Source organism: Scyliorhinus canicula, chromosome 4, assembly GCF_902713615.1.
Source record: "Scyliorhinus canicula chromosome 4, sScyCan1.1, whole genome shotgun sequence".
Lineage (NCBI taxonomy): Eukaryota > Metazoa > Chordata > Chondrichthyes > Carcharhiniformes > Scyliorhinidae > Scyliorhinus > Scyliorhinus canicula.
In genome coordinates, this window is record NC_052149.1 from 150761234 (window position 1) to 150786548 (window position 25315).

At 47.7% G+C, this 25315-nt stretch overlaps 1 protein-coding gene across 3 annotated transcripts in view; it reads left to right on the plus strand.

Moving 5' to 3' along the window:
- Positions 1 to 19659, plus strand: part of LOC119965075 (fibroblast growth factor receptor-like 1) — a 192309-nt gene extending 172650 nt beyond the window's left edge. For all 3 annotated transcript variants that reach the window (XM_038795338.1, XM_038795339.1, XM_038795341.1), the window contains 4 exons: positions 6701 to 6790; positions 8245 to 8514; positions 16268 to 16621; positions 18057 to 19659. In XM_038795338.1, coding sequence (XP_038651266.1) covers positions 6701 to 6790; positions 8245 to 8514; positions 16268 to 16621; positions 18057 to 18439 — 1097 coding nt within the window. In that variant the 3' untranslated portion in view covers positions 18440 to 19659. The remainder of the gene's footprint in view (positions 1 to 6700; positions 6791 to 8244; positions 8515 to 16267; positions 16622 to 18056) is intronic.
- The last annotated feature ends 5656 nt before the right edge of the window (positions 19660 to 25315 follow it).

The window sequence follows — 25315 nt, forward strand, 5'->3', positions numbered from 1 at the left end:
AAAGTAAGGTTGGGGGGGGGGGGGGGGTTGTTGGGTTACGGGTATAGGGTGGATACGTGGGTTTGAGTAGGGTGATCATTGTTCCATTTTCACGGCGAACAGCGATTCTCCGAGCCCGATGGGCCGAGCGGCTGGCCCTTCACGCCCGTTTCAACACGCCAGCAACCACACCTGGTCGTTGCATTCGTGAAACGGGTGCCAGATGCCCGTTTGGGGCATCTAGGGGCCCGATTGGCATGGGAGCACCACGACTGTGCTCGGGCCAGCGTCCAAAACAGACGCACTCTTTCCCCTCCGCCGCCCGGCAAGATCAATCCGCCACGTCTTGCCGGGCGGCTGAGGAGAAAGACGGCCACTGCGCATGCGCGGTTCGCGCCGTCTGCATGATGAAGTCTTTCGCGCATGCGCGGTTTGGAACCGGCAACCCGCGCATGCGCGGTTGACCTCACAAATGCGCTGTTTTGCACGTCATTACCGGCGTGACGAGGTCGCAGCCGGGAAAGACTGATGCCCGCTCCTAGCCCCCCGGGTGGGGGTGAATTAGGTGCGGGGAGCGGGCCCCGAGGCCGTCGTGAACCTCAGCCAATTTCATGATGGCCATCCCGATTTTTATCGGGAGCGGAGAATACCGTCCCTCAGCTTTTGAGTCTCACTCCTACACCCTCAGTACCTTCCTTTCTGCTCTGAGGAGGAGATCTCGGAGCATTCCCAGCTATCTATTCTTTATCTTGACCATCTGCCTTCCTCTCTTTCTCCCACTTCCTATCCTATTCAAAATTACGGGGTGATGGAATAAAGGTTTAAATTTATAGATTAGCTCATAATCGTCAGCTAGAATTGCTGTCTGTCTAGCAATTTTCACCCTCTGGTCTTCAACATGGGTTCTTATCATAGAAGGTAAGGAATTCTTAAATTCTTCAAAGAGAATAACCTCTCTCAGAGCCTCATAGTTAGGTGCAGCTCCCAAAGCTCGTACCCATCTATCAAAATTGTTCTGCTTAACCTTTTCGAATTTGCATCGATCTGTCCCAGCTGTCTTCTTAAATTCCGAAACTTTTGCCTTTATGCTTCGGTAACTAAACAATATGCATCCAGAATAGCCTTTTTTTTCACCACGTCATAATTTTTAGACTTCCACTCTGACAGGGAACCATAAGCTTACTGTGTCCGCCCGGTCAATTTACTCTGTCTACTTTTCTCTTGGCCACTCCTTTTGGGTTGCTATTTTCACAAAGGCCCTAAATAAAAGTTTCAACCTCTTTCTCTTTGAATTTTGGGAGGGCCTGCATAAATATAAACACAGTGCCACTGAGTGCCACCATTCTAAGATTAGGCTTCCCTCTAATTTCTGGCAGCTCTCCACTCCAGTGCCTTAAGCTGGAAGGTTCTCTCTTTTGCTTTTTCCTCTCTCTCTTTCGCCTTTTCCTCTATCTCTCTCTCTAATTCCATCCTCCTCATTTCCGTCTCCATTTCTTTTTGCTGCATCTCCATTTCTATTCCTTTTAATTCCCTTTCATGCTCTAACTGCAACTGAACTTTCTCTAACTCAACGTTCCCACCAGATAATGACCTTGATGCTAGACTACTTTGTGGGCTAACCTGTGCCCTCGCATCTATTTCAAATTTAAATGTTCAGCAATCGCTTCAATTATCTCCACCTTCCTAGCTCTTCCTGGTACTTCTTTTACACATTCACTTACCAATTTGACTAGGTTGTCTTTTTGAAGCTCCTTTGAATAAACCAGAAATAAGTCGTCCACCTGAAGAAAGTACTTAGCAGCTTCCAGAGCCGTCCTGTTATATCACCGTAAAACTGGTGTCTCTTTTTAATTTATACTGTAACCGTAACTTCACCATCTACCATTCCAAAGATCCCAGACAAGCCCCCAAATTATGTTATAACACCCATGGCTAGTGCGTGGTCACTTCCAGCTGCACATGCCCCGGAGTTATAATACAAGTGAATTAACAAATAAATCTTTTTTTTAAATACCCAAAGTATTTGGTCTTTGGCTGCCAATAATCAGTCACCAGGTTTGTAAATATAAACACGATTACTATATATTTGTAACAAGCACTATCATGAAACATGCAGTAAGTACAAGCTAATATCTAATACACACATTAACTTGCCCCCATCCTCTACATACAGACACAAGACAGACAAACACAGAGGGGTGGAAAGCGATAAAACTCATAAGTGGAGGGAGGAAAGAGTCTTTGTTTCAGATGATGGTTCTTTAGCCCACTTTCTTCACAGAAATCTTGCAGATTAAATTCTGGTTAACAGCCTGTAATGATCTTCTTTGTAGATTAATTCATTCAGGTTCTCTGTCATTTAAAAATGCATTACTCACAACTTTTCCTGGAAAGACACCTTGGGCGGGATTCTCTCAGCCCAGGGCTGGGCCGGAGACTCGCCACAACCGGCGCGAATCGCGCCACACCGCCGGGACGCGATCGGCGCCATTTGGTGCTGGCATGGTGCCGGCTGGGGGCCGCTCCACGGGGCCGTCCCCCAGCGATTCTCCACCTGGGATGGGCCGAGCGGCCGTAACAAAAAACCCGGATCCCGCCGGCGCCGTTCTAACCTGGCCTTACCCGGCAGGATCTCGCCGTGGAAGGGTCCGGGGGAGGCCTGTGGGGGGGGGGGGGGGTGGGCTCCGCTGTGGCCTGGCCCATGATCGAGGCCCACTGATCAGCGGGCCGGCCTCTCGGGCTGGGGGCCTCCTTTCTTCCGCCCTACACCATGTTGTGTTAGGATCGGCGTAGAGAAGGGAGCCACTGCGCATGTGCAGGCCCCATGGCGCCCAGTTGACGCCGGGATCGGCAGCTGGAGCGGCATGGGTCGCTCCAGTGTCGTGCTGGTCCCCTGTAGGGGCCAGAATTGCTGATCCTGAGGCCATGTTGACACCGTCAGGAAACGCGACAGCGTTTACGACGGCGCCAACACTTAGCCTCAGGATCAGAGAATCCTGCCCCTTATTTTTGTTCAAACTTTGCTTTCAGTTCAAGGTTTGCCTTCAGGCCTCTGCAGGTTCAAGAATAAAACACTTGCTGGGGGGGAAACACCCCTCACAGTAGCCTTCTGGAGAGTGTTAGCTGGATCTTTCAGGAGAGAGTTAGCTGGATCTTTCAGGAGAGAGTTAGCTGGATCTTTCAGGAGAGAGTTAGCTGGATCTTTCAGGAGAGAGTTAGCTGGATCTTTCAGGGGAGAGTTAGCTGGATCTTTCAGGAGAGAGTTAGCTGGATCTTTCAGGAGAGAGTTAGCTGAATCTTTCAGGAGACTGTTAGCTGGATCTTTCAGGAGAGAGTTAGCTGGATCTTTCAGGAGAGAGTTAGCTGGATCTTTCAGGAGACTGTTAGCTGGATTTTTCAGGAGAGAGTTAGCTGGATCTTTCAGGAGAGAGTTAGCTGAATCTTTCAGGAGAGAGTTAGCTGGATCTTTCAGGAGAGAGTTAGCTGGATCTTTCAGGAGAGAGTTAGCTGGATCTTTCAGGAGAGAGTTAGCTGGATCTTTCAGGAGAGAGTTAGCTGGATCTTTCAGGAGAGAGTTAGCTGGATCTTTCAGGAGAGAGTTAGCTGGATCTTTCAGGATAGTGTTAGCTGGATCTTTCAGGAGAGAGTTAGCTGGATCTTTCAGGATAGTGTTAGCTGGATCTTTCAGGAGAGAGTTAGCTGGATCTTTCAGGAGAGAGTTAGCTGGATCTTTCAGGAGAGAGTTAGCTGGATCTTTCAGGAGAGAGTTAGCTGGATCTTTCAGGAGAGTGTTAGCTGGATCTTTCTTCATTGTGCTGCCAGAAACAAAACTCAAACCAAACTCAAACCTTGGACTCTGAAAATCATTCCAATGGGCTCAGATCCAGTCACCAGGCAGAGCACAGACTTTTGAGCCAATCCATTGGCCTTTCGACAGTCAATCAAACAGAGTCCCAACCCACCCCACTGTCACTGATGCAGGCCAGTTTGCAACTCAATTTTAAACCAGCACAGCCTTCTGGATTCTTCTTACTTGAAAATTGCAAATGTAGCTCCATTTTTCTCAAAAACGTGAGAGTCAGAAACCAGGAAATCATAAACCTCTTAGTCTAACTGCTGTTGTGGAGAAGTTATTGGAATCTGCAATTACACCAACATGGCTGAGTACTAAAGAGGAATTTGAGCTAATTTGAGAGTCAAACATTCTTTTGTGAACGCCAATAAACTAAATTTTTTTTTTTTGAGGAAATAACTAAAGTAGCAGACAGAAATATTGTTTATAAATATATTTAGACTTCCAGAAAGCACTTGATAAGGTTCCACATAAGAGACTGTGAACTAAAGTTTAAATTCTTGAAATTGAAGGCTTGATTTGGTTAGGAGACTGGTTAGGCATTAGACATCAGAGAGTAGGGGATAATGGACATGCACTCAAATTGGAAGGAAGTGACAACCAACAAATATCTCTGCTGAGCGTCTCAACTATTAAATATTTTTATTAGTTTAACTTAGAAACATAGAGCCATGTATCCAAGTTTGCTGATGACACACAAATTGGTGGCACTGTAAGTACTGTTGACATAAGCATAGATTAAATGACTTGGTAAAACTGCAGCAGATGCATTTCAACACAGGTACGTGTGAGGTCATCTATTCTGCCAGGAAAGAATAGACCTGAGAATTTACTTAAGGTGAAGAATTCAGAACAGTGGAAATCCAAGGCGATTTAGAAGTCCATGTACTCTGATTGCTATAATGTTGTAGCCTGATACAAAAATAATCAAAAAGCTAATGGAATATTATAGCTAATAATATAACTAGAGGATGAAGTCTTGTTGTGCAGTAGGTATCAACCTTCCCTCTGACCAAGAAACTCTGGGTTCAAATCCCACCCCAGGACTTGATGGCCAAGAAAGGTGCGTTCATAACGCTACCAAACAGGTTCAATATAAACTTGTAAATCTTACCAACACACGACAATGACAGGTGGTAAGAGTGAGAGAGATTTCCACCCATGTGATGGAAAGAAGTTAGAGCCTTTACCATCCCTAAACATAGCTCCAGGCTACAATGTGATGTGGAAGGACATCTTGGGGGGATAGATGGCAGGCATGGATCAGATTGGTGCCAACAGCAATGGTTGGATCCCTGTTCCAGTTGGATTGGAATTGGGACCTGACTCTTGCCATACTCACGATGGAGATCATGGCAGTATGGGTTGGCCCTGCCTTCGGTTAGAGAACTAAAGAAGAAGAACTTGAGGACTTGAATATAAAGTGAAAGAGATTTTTGTACAGATTTATAAAGGTGGGGAGTACTGTATGCAATTCTGGACATTGCACCTTAGAAGGGGTATGTCAGAATTGAAAGAAATGCTGCACAGATCCACTGGAATGCAACAAGGCTCCAAGGGTTAAATTCTGAGGAGAAATTATGGAACTAGGACTGCTTTCCCCGAAATACAGAAGATTAATCTCATCCTAATGAGGTTTTAAGATCTTGGAATGAACTGATAGGATAAAAAGAGAGAAACCTATTCTATTGAAAGGAAAATCTAGCACAAGGGAACATAATCGTAAAATCAGAGCTAGACAATTCGGGTTAAGGAGCAGTTAGGAAACGCTTCCTCACAGAGAAGGTGTAAGGAGTATAGAACTCTTCGACATAAAAATAAATAAATGTTGGTTTAATTTGTAATTGCGATTGATAGATTTGACTGGCCAAGGTTATTAAGGGATCAGGAGCCAGTGCTGTTAGGATATAGATCAGCTATGATCTCATTTGAATGCTGGAACAAGCTTGAGGAGCTGAATAGCCAACTCAATTTTATTAAGCGGTTGTTTTTGTTCCTTTGCAGGATTATAACAGAACTTATAAAAAGTAAGCCGCTCTGGCTTTGAAGATAAATTTCTTGAGCTACATGGGTGTTAAAGTTTGCGTGCCGATTTATCATCAACAGATGATGGTATAAATTGTATTGGAGAGAGATGGAAAACTTTGGTAAAACCAGAGGGAAACAGAGCTAGAGTTACCAAAAGATAATGCACAGTCTAAAATTAACTTATATTTTAAAATCAGACCTCCAATTTCAAAATGGGAAAAATCCAAGAATAATATTCACCAAATTAAAATCAGCAGAAAAACTGACTTCAGTTTCGAGACCAGCTAAGGATCGGAGCTGAAATGGTTCTTCAAAAAAAATAAATAAGTGAAAATAAATCTTCTTTGGACGAGTTACAAGAAATCTCGGGGCAACAGGCATAAGCAAGCACCAAATTAAAGTGCTGCATTTGCCAGTAATATGGTTCCACTGGCACAAAACTCACATCTCTTCTAGTTGAGGGTTTAAAAAAATAATCTAATATCAAGTTTGTGGCACAGTTGAGGACATCTACCGCAACATCTTGGGTCTGGATGTCTCAAAGTCACTGGGCCCACCTGGAGTTAGGCCAAACTAAACACATCATGGCAACCAGAATTGTCAGTTCTCTGCTGGTCCTCATTACCCCCCTTGATGTTTGGAGGGTGAGGATTGGACAAGAGAATGGGCAAGGAGACTGGATCATAAGATCTGGGTGGGTGATGGCTGCTTGAATTACACGCCGGCTTTCAGTTCAAATTATTCAGTAAAACAATACACGGGATCCCTCCCAGAGGCAGCTTCTCAGTGGAAAGATGCTGTCCATTCAGTTAAAGTACATGATGTGCTTTTCTTTTACAGATGATAGCAGCACTGTAAGCAGTGGCCAGCCCCTTCCTGAAGGACACCAATCTGAGCTTGTGAGTGAGGAGCTCACAGGAAAGCAGCTGGGTAGGTAGCCACTTTAGGCAACACCTGGCAACACCTTTTCACATGCGTGACATGGCCAGGCCTGGCTTCTAACGTGATCAGGGCTGATGGGTTGAAGTTTTGCCAGCTTACAGTGTCAGAAGCTGAAGTGGATTTTGCTGTTCCATGTCGTACCTGGTCCACAGGAACCAATTGTTTCCAACTCAGTGTAAAATTGTCATGGAAGCACTTCTTCTCACATGGAGATAAGAAAACATCGAGGGCGGGATTCTACAATAATAGGGCTATGTCCCCACGCCAGCATGAAAACCGGCGCCAACCACTCCGCATCAACGGCCCCTGAAAGTGAGGAATTCACCACTTTCTAGGGGGCTAGGTTGACGCCGGAGTGGTTCCCGCAGCTCTAGCCGGCGCCGAAGGGCCGGCTTGAATTTGCACATGCGAGAAACAGCCAGCATATTTCCATGCATGCGCAGAACGGCCAATGAATTTCCGCGCACGCGCGAGGTTTCCCTTCTCCGCGCCGGCCCTTGGGCAATATGGCAGAGCCCTACAGGGGCCCCGCGCGGAGTACAGTAGGCCCCCATGGAACCAGCCCGCCCGCTGATCGGTAGGTCCCGTTCGTGGGCCAGCCCACCATGGGTCAGATACCCCCCCAGGTCCCGCCATGTGTGAGGTGAGTAATCCACGCCGGTGGGACTGGGCAAAACTCGTCGGCCACTCGGCCCATCGGGGCCTGGAGAATTGCCGGGGGAGGGGGGGGCCTCTGTCAACAGCCCCCGACTGGCGCAGCGGGAGTCTCGCCGGCGCCCGAAAAACAGCGCCGGAGAATAGGGAAGTCGGGGCAGGATTTGCGCCTCCCCCCCGGGGATTCTCCGACCCGGCGCAGGGGCGGATGATTCCGGCCCGTGTTGTTGAAAAGTTAACTTGTCACAATTAGGGTGCCATAGAAGTTGACCTTAAAGAGCATTTTTCAGGAAATCTGGCAGGGAGGGGGAAGACTAATTTTGTCTGTCCTTCATGGCATTTTGACTTGGGAGTATTTGGTAGAACAGAATCCGCGAGGATTTACTATGCCTTGTACTCCAACCTTTCCTGACCTCAAAGTGGGTGGTAAGACATAGGTAGGCTGGGAGGGAGCTTTCTTCTCTTCTTCAGAGTTCATCCTCTTGCGGAGGGCTAAACACAATGTTGCGCCAGTCACTTCTATGATAAGCAATGAGACGTGGGTTCTGTCACAGACGTGCCCCATATAATACTCCAGAGGGAGCTTTAGCTACTCTGATAACTTCACAACACTCACTGGGTTGATCTGCTGACGACTTCAAGTTTATTTTTGTATTTATTATCATATCTTCAGCATTTACACTCTTATTAATTTTTGCCCAGCTTCTGGCTTTTTTGATCTGTGCTAATCAATGATCTTGGCAAGTATCAATGTGCTGAACCCTCCTTTTTCTGCTCCCCACACACAGTTAAACCAAGGTTTACACAGCCCAGTAAGATGCGTCAGCGAGTGATAGCACGGCCTGTCGGCAGCTCAGTCCGGTTGAAGTGCACTGCCAGTGGGAACCCTCGCCCAGACATTGTGTGGTGGAAGGACGACCAGCGGCTGTCAGGGAGCAAGAGGAACAGGTGGACGCTTAGCCTGAGGAACCTGAAGCCTGAGAGCAGTGGGAAGTACACATGTCGGGTCTTCAACACAGCAGGGGAGATCAATGCCACCTATAAACTCGACGTTGTTGGTAAGTTGCTGCTCTCACAAGAGCTAGCACCAAAGACGGAAGGACTTGCATTTAAATAGAATCTCTCAGGCCATCTCAAAGCACTTCACAGCCAATTAAGTATTTTTGAAGTGTAGAAAACGAGGCAGTCATTTTTCACACAGCAAACCGCCACATCCAGCAAGGTTGTAATGATCAGGTAATCTGATTCGGTGATGTTCGCTAAGAGATTAATATTGGCAAGGACAAAAAGAACACCCTGCTCTTCTTAATAATAATACCATGGAATCTTCTACCTTCACCAGAAAGGACAGACTCTACCTGGATTTTATGGCTAATCTTTATGGTGGAGATGATAGCCTAGTGGTCAGTGGATGAGTAATCCCAAAACCCAGTCTAATGTTCTGGGGACATGCATTCACACCCCATCGTGGCAGCTCGTTGAATTAATTTTTAACAAAATCTGGAATTGAAAGCTACTCTCAGTAATGGTGCTCATGAAACCATTGTGGATTGTTATAAAAAAAGCTCCTAAATGTCCTTTAAGGAAGGAAATCTGGCATCCTTACCTGGTCTGGCCTACATGTGATGCCAGATCCACAATAATGTGTTTGTGTCTTAACTGCCCTCTGACATGGCCGAGTAAGTCACTCAGTTCAAGGGCAATTAGAGATGGGCAATAAATGCTGGCCTTGCCACCTCCAGCTCATCAAAGAATAAAAGATATAAAAGGTGCCACCTCTGACGATGTGTTACAGCCTAGTTACAGCATTAGTGTTACAGCCTGGATTGTACACTCAAGTCTATGGAGTGGGTCTTGAACCAATAACCTATGACTCAGAGGTGAGAGTGCAGAGCCAGAGCAGTTTGGGAAGGAAGTTTCCAGACTGAGATGGTTGAAGGCCCTGCCACCATTGGTTAGATGAAGGGAGAAGGAGGGTTATTCAGAGGATTGAAGTCAGAATACCGGAGTGCTTGTCAGGTGATTTTGGGTTGGAGAAGGTTGCAGAGTTAGGTGGAAGGGGCAGTGGAATGTGCACCCTGCGGTATGTGGGAAGTCATAGACGCACTATATTTCCTAGACAAATGCATCTGCAGGAAGTGTCACCTCTGCAGAAGCTTGAGTTCTGGGTTTCAGAACTCAAGCTGCGGCTGAAGTCATTGTTGTGATTCCGTGAGGCTGAGAATGACGTGGTAGCACTTTTCGGGAGGTGGTCAAACTGCAGGTTAGGAGCATGCAGGCAGAGAGGGAATGGGTGACAGCCAGGCAGTCTTGCGAGAACCAGGCAGATAATGCAAGAATCCCCTGAGTCTATCTCGCTTGCTGACGGTTTTCCATTTTGGATAATGTTGAGGGTTCCTCAGGGGAATGTAGCCATAACCAAGTCTGTGGCACCATGGGTGGCTCTGCTACACCAGAAAGGAGGAAGAAGAGTGGAAGTCAAATAGTATTAGAGGTTTCAATAATCAGGGGATCAAATAGACATTTTCTGTAGCAGTAAACATGACAGTAAACAGTAAAGATGATATGTTCCCTCCCTAGTGCCAGGGAGGAGGAACAGATATGCAGGGTATTTCTTAAATGGTAAGAGTAGAAAGTGTAGATGTATAAACGGACCCGGGTCAATAAGTCACTGAAGCTAACATGCAGGTGCAGCGAACAATTAAGAGGACTGCTGAAAGGTTATCGTAAAAGGATTTGAGTACAGGAGTAGCAAAGTCTTGTTTGCGCTCAAGATGTCAGAGTGAATCAAAGGTAGTCCTCAGATTCCCTTTCATCTGACATTGTAGAGCGAAACTAACAGTCGTAGATCTTGAGATGAGAAAGTAACTCAAGGAAACGCTCGTTTCAACCAGGAAAGCAAGTGTTATTGTGCAGCAACACCACTAGTGAGAAGTGGGTCCCTGCAACGGTATTGGTTCAGATGGGTCCAATCTCCTACATGGTCCAAACGACAGACAAACTTATGTGGCGATGCCATGCGAATCAATGATTGTCAATGCACATTAGTGTGCCAGTGCCAGAACTATCTCAAGTGGTAACGGTCTCCATTACATCGAGGGGCTGATTTAGCTCACTGGGCTAAATTGCTGGCTTTTAAAGCAGGCCAGCAGCACGGTTCGATTCCCGTATCAGCCTCCCCGGACAGGCGCCGGAATGTGGCGACTAGGGGCTTTTCACAGTAACTTCATTGAAGCCTACTCGTGACAATAAGCGATTTTCATTTTCATTTCATTTCATTTCATCTGACTCTGTGACTTCCAGTTCATCTACAGAAGCGGAGATTGCATCAGAAGTACTTTATGGAGTCGCATGTGCCGAATTCCGGCATGTTGCTAAAAACTTGTTTACCCAGCGATGACGTGAACCTTTGTCCTTGGAAGCTTTCAGTCCATGCTTCAAGGACTGAACAAACCTTTCAGCTAAACCATTTGTGGAGGGGTGGTAAGGTGTTGACTTTATATGTTGAACTCCACATATCTTTAAGTAGTCTTCAAACTCTTGGGCTGTAACCTGTGGCCCATTGTCACTCACAATCTGCTCTAATTTTCTGAATCTCGCAAAGATCTCGTCAAGTTTCTCAATCGTTTGTTTTGCAGTAGTTGACTTCAATGGAACAACTCGGACGCTTTGATTGCATCCACATTGACCATGCGCGCCTCGAATGGACCAGCAAAGTCAACATGCAGACATTGCCCTGGCAATTTAGGCCACTCCCATGGATGCAATGGGACAACGGTGGTGTGTACCTGAATCACGCACCTGACTGGCACAGTGGTACAGTCCTGCTTTTTCCTCTGTCTGAGCATCGATTCCTGGCCACTAAAATAGTTCCGTGCAAGTTCCTTCTTTCGAACTATATCTCGGTGTCCTTCGTGTAACTGTTCCAATACTCTTTGTTACAAATTTGATGGAATAATTACTCTTGTCCCCCACAACAGACATCGTCCTGTGCTGTTAATTCGAGTTTCCTGGAAATGTACAGTTTTAATTCAGGATGTTTTCCTGCTATCCTCCCCTTTAATACTATTCCCAGTATCTTCTCATCACAGGATCATTTCTGGCATGTCTTTGGACTTGAACTGCAATCACTGGAACATTCATGATCTGCGCACAATAAAAAATATTATCACGACTAGGTAGTATCTGACCAGCTGGTAAAGGCAAACGTGATGATGCATCCACATTGGCATGATTTTCTTACTGACAGTATTTGATCATGTAGAACTGTGCAGGTAGTATTAAAGACCATTCTCGGAGTCTACTAGCAGTTAACGAAGGGAAACTTTTGTGTGACCCAAAAGTAGCTCTTAAGGGCCTGTGGTCCGGCAGTAATGTGAAGTGACAACCGCACAGGTATTGGTGAAATTTCCGTATATCAAATATAATACTCAGTTCCTCCTTCTTCGACTGAGCGCAGTTAGATTCTGCACTTGCTAACGTATGAGATGTAAAAGCTACTGGTGTTTCTTCCCCTGAAGGTAGAATATGTGGCACCACCGCTCCAACACCATTCGGTGAAGCATCACAGGGAAGTTTTAAAGGTAACTTCGGGTTGAAATGTACCAGTACTTCCGAATTCTTCAGTGCTTTTTTTGCAGATTGATGTACTTTTTTGCATTCTTATGACCATTGCCATGCCTATTTTGCCCACAACAAGGTTTCATAGTCGTTGATTAACCCTAAGAATGATACAAGTTGAGTTCCATTCGTTTGTCATGGAGCCTCCAGAATAGCTTCCATCTTTTTAGGTGCTCCCTTACTTTCAATTACATGTCCTAAATATTGGATGGATGTCTGAAAGAAGTCACACTTATCTTTCTTGACACAAAGCCCATCCTCCTTCATGACCGGCACAATAGGGGTTATCCAGTCACTAGTAGTGACAGATTCTAAGAGTCCGCTTTCCACAAGGCCCAGTAGTTCAGATTCAACTTTTGGACGTCCAGCATAGGGTACTGCTCTAGCCTTTAGGTATTTCCACTGGCTATTTTCCTTAATATTCAGCGCCATTTTTATTCCTGTCATGGACCTCAGTGTGTCTTCAAAAACGCCACTGAATTTTCCCATGATGGTCTTTAAGTCTGACATTGAATCAACTTCTTGTTCTTTTCTTCCAGATTGTGAATTTCCTTACTTGAATTTGTTTTGTTTCTTCCTTCAAGTGAGTTCTGTATCTTCCTTTTAGCATTCTTCTCTGGAGAAGTTATTTTACTCCAGCAAGCTCTTGTTATGTGGCGAGTTATACCACAATTTTTACATTGGCTGTCCTTGTTCCAGCATTCAGCCTGTGAATGTCTGGTAATATGTCTGGAATGTAATCGCACAGCGATTGCACACCTGTTGTTGGGTAAACTCCTTCTGACCTGCAGTTGGTTTATGGATCGTCGTACTTGCTGCTAGCTGAGAAGACTCATTACCTACAAGTTCCATCGAAACCGCAAGATCTAATGCAGTCCTCAGACTTAGATTTAATTGCGTTAATAATCTTCTCTGAATGGCTTCATTTTTTAAACCGCGCACCAAACAATCTCTAATTGTGTCATCTAACGAGTCGCCAAATTGACAAAACTGCAAGTCCCTTGAGGGTTGTGACAAATTGTACAATATTTGCCCCTTTGCACTTTAATGTAATCAAATGTCTCTACAATAATTTATTGCTTTGGTGCCTAATAGTCTTCTAATATTTTAACCAGTTCTTGATATGTCTTAACCCCAGGTTTCTCAGGCTGAACCAAGCTTTTTAACAAATTCAAAGTTTTGCTTCCAATTGTACTTGGGAATGCAGGTACCTTAATATCTTGTAAAATCATATTAGCTAGAATATACTAATGAAATCTTTCTGAGTATGATTTTCGGTTCTCTTGAGTCTTCATCAAATTAGCCCACCACGCTAAAGTTTCCCGCCATTTTTAATGGTATTATAATGTTCTTCCAACTTCCCTTAAATGAATGATCCAGTTAAATAAAGTTGAATCATCAATTTGTAACAGCTTTAGCTCGCATCACAAGCTGTGAGAATCTTTGGTTCTCTGCCCTGCTCTACCTCTGTCTCTTACTCTACTACACAGGGTGAGCTTTGCGGCCTGAATGTCTCTGATTGCTAGTTTAAAATCGGTACAGGCCCTACCTTTGAATTCTTGCCTCAAAAACCTTAACCGGTTCCGATGCCAAGTGTGATTTCAAATTTCTGTTAACTGTTTGATCGATTGACCTGTTGAAGCAGCTCAACTCTTCTACACGGCCGTCGTGACTGTTGAAGTGCTGCTTTTCCTCTTCCTTCTTAAAATAATTTTTATTTTTGTTAATTGTCTTTAAAACTAACAGCAGAAAAGAAATGGATCACAAATGTTCATGGGTTGAAAGCAACATTGACAGAAGTTTATTAAGTAGGTTGTCACTAAAAAGGCTGGTGAAGTAGCCGATGATGTCACGCATGTCATGTGACTTGGTTCTTAAAGAGACATTACACACAACAACAATTGTTTATTTGGTTTTAGAAACTTTATTTGTAGCAATCGGTGCCTTACAGCTTTACATGCATGGAGGTAGCTTCAGTGTTTAAAGGCACTTAAATGTTGTCCAATTCTAGTGCCCACTACAGAAACTAGTAAATGCAGATGTAAAGTAAGACATTCAGGTTTAGCATATGACTTCCAAATACAACTATTCACCTCTCTCATCTTCCTGGCACAACAAATCACATTATATGTTTGCAGATATATTGCACTTTATTGATTGTCACTCAACAGTGTGCATTTATTTTAGCTTCCATTATATGATACTGGAATAATAAAAATCAGTTTAGCAAAATATTTTTATACAATATATATATGTATAGATATAAAGTCATTCTGCTATCCGGACTAAAGTGGCAAATATCAAAATATTCCCGGATAACTTTCATACCGAACCAAACATGAAAACTAGAACAGTTTGTGAGTAACTGATACTGAATGAAGAGCAAAAACCGAGCATTGCCTGGAAGTCACACTTTAGAAAACATTTAGAACAATGACATTTCAGATATTGCAATATTATTTAGGTTATATCAAAAGCAAGAAATACTCAATGGCAGATGTACTGTTGTAAAAAATAAGAGACACAATTCACAGGATCGGCTTTAGCAAGGCCAGTGTTGAAAATGGTTGCAACTCCCTTCTACTTTTTGAAGGGCATTAATTTTAACTATGTCTAATGTGTAAGGAACTGTACAATCCTTCGGAGTCAGCGTTCCTTTCTTTCCAATTCTTTTCCCCATCTCCTTGCTAGGACACTGTTCCACAAAATGGGGTCCCCCCCCTCATTATTCTGCAGATGCAAAAGCCCGAATAATAATGGAGAGGCAGCAAGGAAGTGGTGGGGAGGTTTAGAAGCCAGGACAGTCAGAAATATAGATGTCCTATAGGTCCTGCTGAATTTAACAGGGGGTGATCTCTTTTCAATTCTGTTTCAACCTCGCCAATTATAGCGAGCCACACTGAAGTCATTTTGGAAGGTGTGCTTGTGTCATCCAGGCTGGACAATGATTCCTAACAGCCCCCCCCCCCCCCCCCCCCCCCCCGCCAAACATGTGAAAGGGGCCAGTTCATGAACTGGAAGCTGGAACATTTAGTAGGCCAGAGGACAGGAGGCTCCATCTTGGCCCACAAGCAGCGCCGGAAAGGCACTTATCCAGCTGGCCTGCCCTCTCTTTAGCTACTGGATTTCCCAACTGACTACTGTTCAGCCTGGAACAGAGATAAAGGCCACAATATCCAGGGGGGCTGTGGCGGCGGAATGCAACTATAGACAGGAAATCTGCAAGGGTGCATTTTCCCAAACAACGTTAAGTTCTAATCCCACAACATCCACTTTTTCTGCACAGGGCTAAATCGCTGGCTTTGAAAGCAGATCAAGGCAAGCCAGCAGCGCGGGTTCAATTCCCGTACCAGCCTCCCCGAACAGGCGCCGGAATGTGGCAACTAGGAGCTTTTCACAGTAACTTCATTTGAAGCCTACTTGTGACAATAAGCGATTTTCATTTTCATTTTACACACAACAATAGCCCACATATACAACACAATGAAGGTTCGCCTGTCTTGTTTCTGGGATGACTGGACTGTTCAATGACAAGAGATTTGGGAAAATGGGCTTGTATTCCCTAGAGTTTCAAAGAATGAGAGGTGATCTCATTGAAACCTATAAAATACTTAAAGGAATAGACAGGGTTAATGCAGGTAAGATGTCTCCCTGGTTTGGGAGCCTAGAACCAGGGAACATAATTTCAGAATAAGGGGAAAGCCACTTAGGACCGAGAAAGCATTGTGAATCTTTGGTATTCTCTACCCCAGAGAGGGCTGTGGAAGCTCAGTCATTGACTATGTTCAAAGCAGAGATTGACAGATTTTCAAATGCCAATGATGTAAAGGGTTATGGGGATAGTGTGGGGGAAAAGGCATTGAAGTGGATGATCAGCCATGATCATATTGAAGGGAGGAGCAGGATTGATGGGCTGAATAGCCAACTCCTGTTTCTGTGTTCCTAAATGTCAAGCTGGTCTATCAGGGCTCATTCATCTCGTGGTCCCACATCTTAGTGATAGGTTGGGTAGAATGACTACGCACTTACCACTTCTCTACCTCCCTGCTGCACCTTCCAAAAGTATGTGATCCTCTTGGAAAAACATAAAAGCATCGCAAATTCTCAGGGCCACTAATGGAAACAAAGTACTCTGCCAAATTCCTCTCATTCCAATCAGTTTAGGCTTTATTCAATTTTCTTTTCTTGCAGAAAGGACAAGATCCAAACCCGTTTTGACTGGCACTCATCCAGTTAACACAACTGTAGAATATGGAGGCACGACGTCCTTCCAATGTAAAGTGCGCAGTGACGTGAAGCCTGTCGTCCAGTGGTTAAAACGTGTGGAGTATGGGACGGAGAACAAGTACAACTCCACCATCGAGGTCGGAGGGCAAAAGTTTGTGGTCCTGCCCGCGGGCGATGTCTGGTTCCGCCCAGACGGTTCTTACCTGAACAAGCTGCTGATAGCACGGGCGACTGAAGACCACTCTGGCATGTACATCTGCCTAGGGGCCAATACGATGGGCTACAGTTTTCGCAGTGCCTTTCTCACTGTGCTTCCAGGTGGGTCAACCATCAACCGCTCTTGCTTTAAGTTGAGGAATCTATTTGGAAAAGGCGTGATTCTGTAACCTCTCCAGATGTTGAGATAGAAGAGGGAGGGAGGAAGTTGCTCAATGTATTTCCTAATCCTCATTAATATGGCAACCGTCATGATTAATAAATCCCAAAATGGCTTTCTGACATGGAATTTAAGGACTCTGTGAGGGTCTTTTCAACACTTCTCAGAACTCTAGAAAGCATTTCCAATGTCTACCCCAAGTAAGTTTTCTTCAAGATTTTTCCCATTATCGATGCTGTAATAACAAATGAGAGAGTGAACCAGCTTAACACATAGTCCACTATCTCAGATGTGAGTTTAATGAAAGCTTGCTCGCCTAGTTGGCCATACAAATCCTATGCAAGGTGAATGTGGACAGGCTCAAGCCAGACACCAGCTCAAAACTTTTTTTTTTGATAAACATTTTATTGAGGTATTTTTGGTATAGTGACAACAAAATAAACAATATACATGAAACCATAAACATAGTGCAAAAGCCATTTACCTTTTGTACAGGTCCCACCCTTATTGACACCAGCTCAAAACTTAATAGGCACAAGCCACACACCATCCTGAGTCATTCCTCACTATCACGGGATCAAAATCCTGGAGCTCCCTTCCGAACAGCACTGTGGGTGTACCTACAGCACGTGGACTGCAGTGCTTCAAGAAGACAGCTCACCAACACCTTGTCAAGGGCAATTAGGGATGGACAAGAGACGCTCTGTAGCTGGGTGCGGGGCTCACTCAAGCCTGACACTGTGTCGCCCCTCACCCCCTATGGGGGACACCCGGAATCCGGCACATCATAGTTGAGGGTTCTGTTTTTTTCCTGCCTCCGTAGATAGTTCAGGCAGTGTCCTAGCCCTCCCCTCCACAAACACCCCGAGTCGCTCCCTCCCCACCACCCCCATCCCTTCCCTTCTGTTGGTACAGAGGCGAGGGTATCTGGTCTCTCCAGTGCAAAGCTTAGTGCTTGTCGCAGTTGTTTTTTGTAGAAATGTGTTGTGAACTGTTTTAATGATCAGAGTATTCCACACCCCCCTCCCTGTAAATTGGTACTGAGGGGAGGGTACCCTGTTTCTCCAACACAAAATTAGTGTTTGTACCCTTTGGCCTTGTATATATTTTTACTGTTTTAATAAAAGATATGGCCAGTTCTGCAGATCTTTGGGTTGTGGGGGTGAGACCCACACAGGCATGGGGAGAATGTGCAATTATGAGAAATTTATGCTAAACATGCAAATGTTGGGAGATTTCTGTCTCTCCCCCAAAACATTGTCACTGAATAGCTTTCCACTATCTCAATAAATGCTGACTTCTAGCTTGGAAACACTGTGGTAATTGCTCTCCTTTCTCTTCTGTTCTATGGCACCCCTGGATTGTTGCTTGCTATAGATCCCAAGATCGAGAAGACAACCACCTCTTCGCGTGCCGCCAGTGGCTTACCGTGGCCGGTAATCATCGGAATCCCAGCTGGAGCCATCTTCATCTCCGGCATGATTCTGCTTTGGTTTTGCCAGACCAGGAGGCACAGGTCGGCACCACCCCCGCACCGGCACCAGCGGGACTGTGTGGTGCTGGACAAAGACTGCATGCCCATTGGAAATCCAGAATTCACTGTGGCGGCCCAGCCTCACCTGCTGGTTCAAGCCCCTGCTATGGTGCCCACGGTCACCCCCAAAATGTACCCCAAGATCTACACAGACTTCCACACCCATACTCACGCACACACGGAAGGGAAGATCCACCAACATCAACACTTCCACTACCAGTGCTAGCTGTGAAGGCCTCGATCCTGGCACTGTACCCTGCCATCGCTGGGCTCTCGCGAAAGAAAGGACACCAAGTGTTAAATAGCACGATGACTCCTAATCTCATTGCCCATCTTGTATTTAAAAAGAAAATGTGAGCACGCACTGCCCACAGCCCAGTTTTCAGATGTCTCTTTGAGCGAACTAGTACCCCTGCCTCAAGTGCCATCCCTCTGGCCATCCACCATTGACAAAAACCATACTTGGCTAGAGGGGGTACTAGGCAGACTGAAGCAGTCGTGGTCAATACCACTGCTTAAGGACCCGGATGGTTTTGGAGAGGTGGCTGCTCAGGGCATCTGGATTGAACTTTCTCCAAGAGATTCTGAATGGTGCTTTTGTTTGGTCTGTTTATCCTGTTTCCCTATACTACTAATCTCTCTGAACTCACGGATAAGACTGTTGCATGTAAACTTGTGACCTGCGCAGTCCAATTTTTATTCTTTGAATAAGGTGTCCAGAAATGTCTAACATGTAAAACGAGGCAGGTGTAAAGTTTGACTTTCTAAGACAGCCCATTTATCAGCTAGACAATCACGCCTCAAGAGGCCAGGGTCTTTTTGCTGTTGAATTTGCTGGAGCTTTCGATGGCTGTCATTATCAACAACGCAAGCAGAAAAACCGAAAGACAAAATCACAGTCCAAGGCGCAGTTCCATTTGCACTTCACTCCCAGGCCCAACCAGGCTGTTCTGTTTTAGACTTGTCGCAGGTAGCAATCCTAACAGTTTGGACAACACTAGGCCCAAATGTTTAATGTTTGGCCAAGTTATCTCTCTTCACAGGGCTTTACTCTGTTCCACTTTCTTGATAAACTTCAGTCTCATGAAGAAATGGAGAATCACAATAAACAAAAGCCAGCTATTGTTTTTTCTTATAATTACATGGCTGCTGAAATTCCGTGATCCAGGTCCAGGTTCCAGGAAATAGGTTTGGGTTAGCAGCAAACTGAAAACCTAAATTAAGGCTTGTTTGCTCAACCCCTAAATCTCTAATCCATGATTTTCAGGCAAATATCTGGACACCTCTGCACTGAGGTATGCAAGTGCGTGACTGTATATATACTCAATGGTATGAGGTAAAAATACAACACTATGTACAAAGGATGTAATTGGATGATATTTTCTCATCAAAATATTTATGAGAATTCAAATAATTTTATTAATTAAAAAAATAAGATGCCTTGTATTTATTTTGTGACATTGTTGGCTCATGCACAGGCAAAATATAAGATACTCCAGTGTGAGGTCCTCTAGCACAGCTACCTCTGACATCTCCGGCAGAGTTGCATCTGAAGAATTTCTCTGGTGAACTGCAAAAAAGTAATTGTTGAACAAGCATTCGGCAGGGGGAGGGTGGGCACCAATCCTCAGCACACCCGGCACTCCCCAGCTTCTGAGTTCTCTACTTCTCCCAACCATTGTGAGTTGATGAGAGAGACCTTGGTGGTCAAACTTGCACCAAGGGGGACACACTGCAGGATCTGCACCAGGAGGCACATTCTGCAGGATTTGCGCAAATAGACACACACTGCAGGATCAGAACCAGGGGACATACACTGCAGGATCTGAACCAGGGGACAAACACTGCAGGATCTGCACCAGGAGGCATATTCTGCCGGATTTGCGCAATAGACACACACTGCAGGATCGGAACCGGGGACACACTGCAGGATCTGACCAAGGAGTCACACACTGCAGGATCTGCACCAGGAGACACACACTGCAGGATCTGCACCAGGAGACACACACTGCAGGATCGGAACCGGGGACACACTGCAGGATCTGACCAAGGAGTCACACACTGCAGGATCTGCACCAGGAGACACACGCTGCAGGGTCTGCACCAGGAGACACACGCTGCAGGATTTGCGCAAATAGACACACACTGCAGGATCTGAACCAGGGGACACACACTGCAGGATCTACACCATGAGGCACACACTGCAGGATCTGAACCAGGGGACATACACTGCAGGATCTGCGCCAGGAGGCACACACTGCAGGGTCTGCACCAGGAGGCACACACTGCAGGATCTACACCAGGAGGCACACACTGCAGGATTTGCACCAGGACCACACACTGCAGGATCTGCACCAGGGGGCACGCAGTGGGATCTGCACCAGGCGTCACACACTGCAGGAGCTGCACCAAGAGACACACACTGCAGGATCTGCACCAGGAGACACACACTTTAGGATCTGCACCAGGAGACACACACTGCAGGGTCTGCACCAGGAGTCACACACTGCAGGAACTGCACCAGGGGACACACACTGCAGGAACTGCACCAGGAGACACACACTGCAGGGTCTGCACCAGGAGTCACACACTGCAGGATTTGCACCAGGAGCACACACTGCAGGATCTGCACCAGGGGGCACGCAGTGGGATCTGCACCAGGCGTCACACACTGCAGGAGCTGCACCAAGAGACACACACTGCAGGATCTGCACCAGGAGGCACATTCTGCAGGATTTGCGCAAATAGGCACACACTGCAGGATCAGAACCAGGGGACATACACTGCAGGATCTGAACCAGGGGACACACACTGCAGGATCTGCACCAGGAGGCATATTCTGCAGGATTTGCGCAAATAGACACACACTGCAGGATCTGAACCGGGGACACACTGCAGGATCTGACCAAGGAGTCACACACTGCAGGATCTGCACCAGGAGACACACACTGCAGGATCTGACCAAGGACTCACACACTGCAGGATCTGCACCAGGGGACATACACTGCAGGATCTGAACCAGGGGACACACTGCAGGATCTGCACCAGGAGACACACACTGCAGGGTCTGCACCAGGAGTCACACACTGCAGGATTTGCACCAGGACCACACACTGCAGGATCTGCACCAGGGGGCACGCAGTGGGATCTGCAGCAGGCGTCACACACTGCAGGATCTGCACTAGGAGACACACACTGCAGGAGCTGCACCAAGAGACACACACTGCAGGATCTACACCAGGAGACACACACTGCAGGGTCTGCACCAGGAGTCACACACTGCAGGGTCTGCACCAATAGACACACACTGCAGGGTCTGCACCAGGAGGCACACACTGCAGGGTCTGCACCAGGAGACACACACTGCAGGGTCTGCACCAGGACCACACACTGCAGGATCTGCACCAGGGGGCACACACTGCAGGGTCTGCACCAGGAGACACACACTGCAGGATCTACACCAGGAGACACACACTGCAGGGTCTACACCAGGAGACACACACTGCAGGGTCTGCACCACAAGACACACACTGCAGGATCTACACCAGGAGACACACACTGCAGGATCTATACCAGGAGACACACACTGCAGGATCTACACCAGGAGACACACACTGCAGGGTCTGCACCAGGAGACACACACTGCAGGATCTACACCAGGAGACACACACTGCAGGGTCTGCACCAGGAGACACACACTGCAGGATCTACACCAGGAGGCACACACTGCAGGATCTACACCAGGAGGCACACACTGCAGGAACTGCACCAGGAGACACACACTGCAGGGTCTGCACCAGGGGACACACACTGCAGGAACTGCACCAGGAGACACACACTGCAGGGTCTGCACCAGGACCACACACTGCAGGGTCTGCACCAGGAGTCACACACTGCAGGATTTGCACCAGGACCACACACTGCAGGATCTGCACCAGGGGGCACGCAGTGGGATCTGCAGCAGGCGTCACACACTGCAGGATCTGCACTAGGAGACACACACTGCAGGAGCTGCACCAAGAGACACACACTGCAGGATCTACACCAGGAGACACACACTTTAGGATCTGCACCAGGAGACACACACTGCAGGATCTGCACCAGGAGACACACACTTTAGGATCTGCACCAGGAGACACACACTGCAGGAACTGCACCAGGAGACACACACTGCAGGAACTGCACCAGGAGACACACACTGCAGGATCTACACCAGGAGACACACACTGCAGGATCTGCACCAGGGGGCACACACTGCAGGGTCTGCACCAGGAGACACACACTGCAGGAACTGCACCAGGGGACACACACTGCAGGATTTGCACCAGGACCACACACTACAGGATCTGCACCAGGGGGCACGCAGTGGGAACTGCACCAGGCGTCACACACTGCAGGAGCTGCACCAAGAGACACACACTGCAGGATCTGCACCAGGAGGCACATTCTGCAGGATTTGCACCAGGACCACACACTGCAGGATCTGCACCAGGGGGCACGCAGTGGGATCTGCACCAGGCGTCACACACTGCAGGAGCTGCACCAAGAGACACACACTGCAGGAACTGCACCAGGAGACACACACTTTAGGATCTGCACCAGGAGACACACACTGCAGGAACTGCACCAGGAGACACACACTGCAGGAACTGCACCAGGGGACACACACTGCAGGATCTACACCAGGAGACACACACTGCAGGGTCTGCACCAGGAGACACACACTGCAGGAACTGTACCAGGGGACACACACTGCAGGATCTACACCAGGAGACACACACTGCAGGGTCTGCACCAGGAGACACACACTGCAGGATCTACACCAGGAGACACACACTGCAGGGTCTGCACCAGGAGTCACACACTGCAGGGTCTGCACCAATAGACACACACTGCAGGGTCTGCACCAGGAGGCACACACTGCAGGGTCTGCACCAGGAGACACACACTGCAGGGTCTGCACCAGGAGTCACACACTGCAGGGTCTGCACCAATAGACACACACTGCAGGGTCTGCACCAGGAGACACACGCTGCAGGGTCTGCACCAGGAGACACACGCTGCAGGATTTGCGCAAATAGACACACACTGCAGGATCTGAACCAGGGGACACACACTGCAGGATCTACACCATGAGGCACACACTGCAGGATCTGAACCAGGGGACATACACTGCAGGATCTGCGCCAGGAGGCACACACTGCAGGGTCTGCACCAGGAGGCACACACTGCAGGATCTACACCAGGAGGCACACACTGCAGGATTTGCACCAGGACCACACACTGCAGGATCTGCACCAGGGGGCACGCAGTGGGATCTGCACCAGGCGTCACACACTGCAGGAGCTGCACCAAGAGACACACACTGCAGGATCTGCACCAGGAGACACACACTTTAGGATCTGCACCAGGAGACACACACTGCAGGGTCTGCACCAGGAGTCACACACTGCAGGAACTGCACCAGGGGACACACACTGCAGGAACTGCACCAGGAGACACACACTGCAGGGTCTGCACCAGGAGTCACACACTGCAGGATTTGCACCAGGAGCACACACTGCAGGATCTGCACCAGGGGGCACGCAGTGGGATCTGCACCAGGCGTCACACACTGCAGGAGCTGCACCAAGAGACACACACTGCAGGATCTGCACCAGGAGGCACATTCTGCAGGATTTGCGCAAATAGGCACACACTGCAGGATCAGAACCAGGGGACATACACTGCAGGATCTGAACCAGGGGACACACACTGCAGGATCTGCACCAGGAGGCATATTCTGCAGGATTTGCGCAAATAGACACACACTGCAGGATCTGAACCGGGGACACACTGCAGGATCTGACCAAGGAGTCACACACTGCAGGATCTGCACCAGGAGACACACACTGCAGGATCTGACCAAGGAGTCACACACTGCAGGATCTGCACCAGGGGACATACACTGCAGGATCTGAACCAGGGGACACACTGCAGGATCTGCACCAGGAGACACACGCTGCAGGGTCTGCACCAGGAGACACACGCTGCAGGATTTGCGCAAATAGACACACACTGCAGGATCTGAACAAGGGGACACACACTGCAGGATCTGAACCAGGGGACATACACTGCAGGATCTGCGCCAGGAGGCACACACTGCAGGATCTGAATCAGGGGACACACACTGCAGGGTCTGCACCAGGAGGCACACACTGCAGGATCTGCACCAGGAGGCACACACTGCAGGGTCTGCACCAGGAGACACACACTGCAGGGTCTGCACCAGGAGACACACACTGCAGGATCTACACCAGGAGACACACACTGCAGGGTCTGCACCAGGAGTCACACACTGCAGGGTCTGCACCAATAGACACACACTGCAGGGTCTGCACCAGGAGGCACACACTGCAGGGTCTGCACCAGGAGACACACACTGCAGGGTCTGCACCAGGACCACACACTGCAGGATCTGCACCAGGGGGCACACACTGCAGGGTCTGCACCAGGAGACACACACTGCAGGATCTACACCAGGAGACACACACTGCAGGGTCTACACCAGGAGACACACACTGCAGGGTCTGCACCACAAGACACACACTGCAGGATCTACACCAGGAGACACACACTTTAGGATCTGCACCAGGAGACACACACTGCAGGGTCTGCACCAGGAGTCACACACTGCAGGAACTGCACCAGGGGACACACACTGCAGGAACTGCACCAGGAGACACACACTGCAGGGTCTGCACCAGGAGTCACACACTGCAGGATTTGCACCAGGAGCACACACTGCAGGATCAGCACCAGGGGGCACGCAGTGGGATCTGCACCAGGCGTCACACACTGCAGGAGCTGCACCAAGAGACACACACTGCAGGATCTGCACCAGGAGGCACATTCTGCAGGATTTGCGCAAATAGGCACACACTGCAGGATCAGAACCAGGGGACATACACTGCAGGATCTGAACCAGGGGACACACACTGCAGGATCTGCACCAGGAGGCATATTCTGCAGGATTTGCGCAAATAGACACACACTGCAGGATCTGAACCGGGGACACACTGCAGGATCTGACCAAGGAGTCACACACTGCAGGATCTGCACC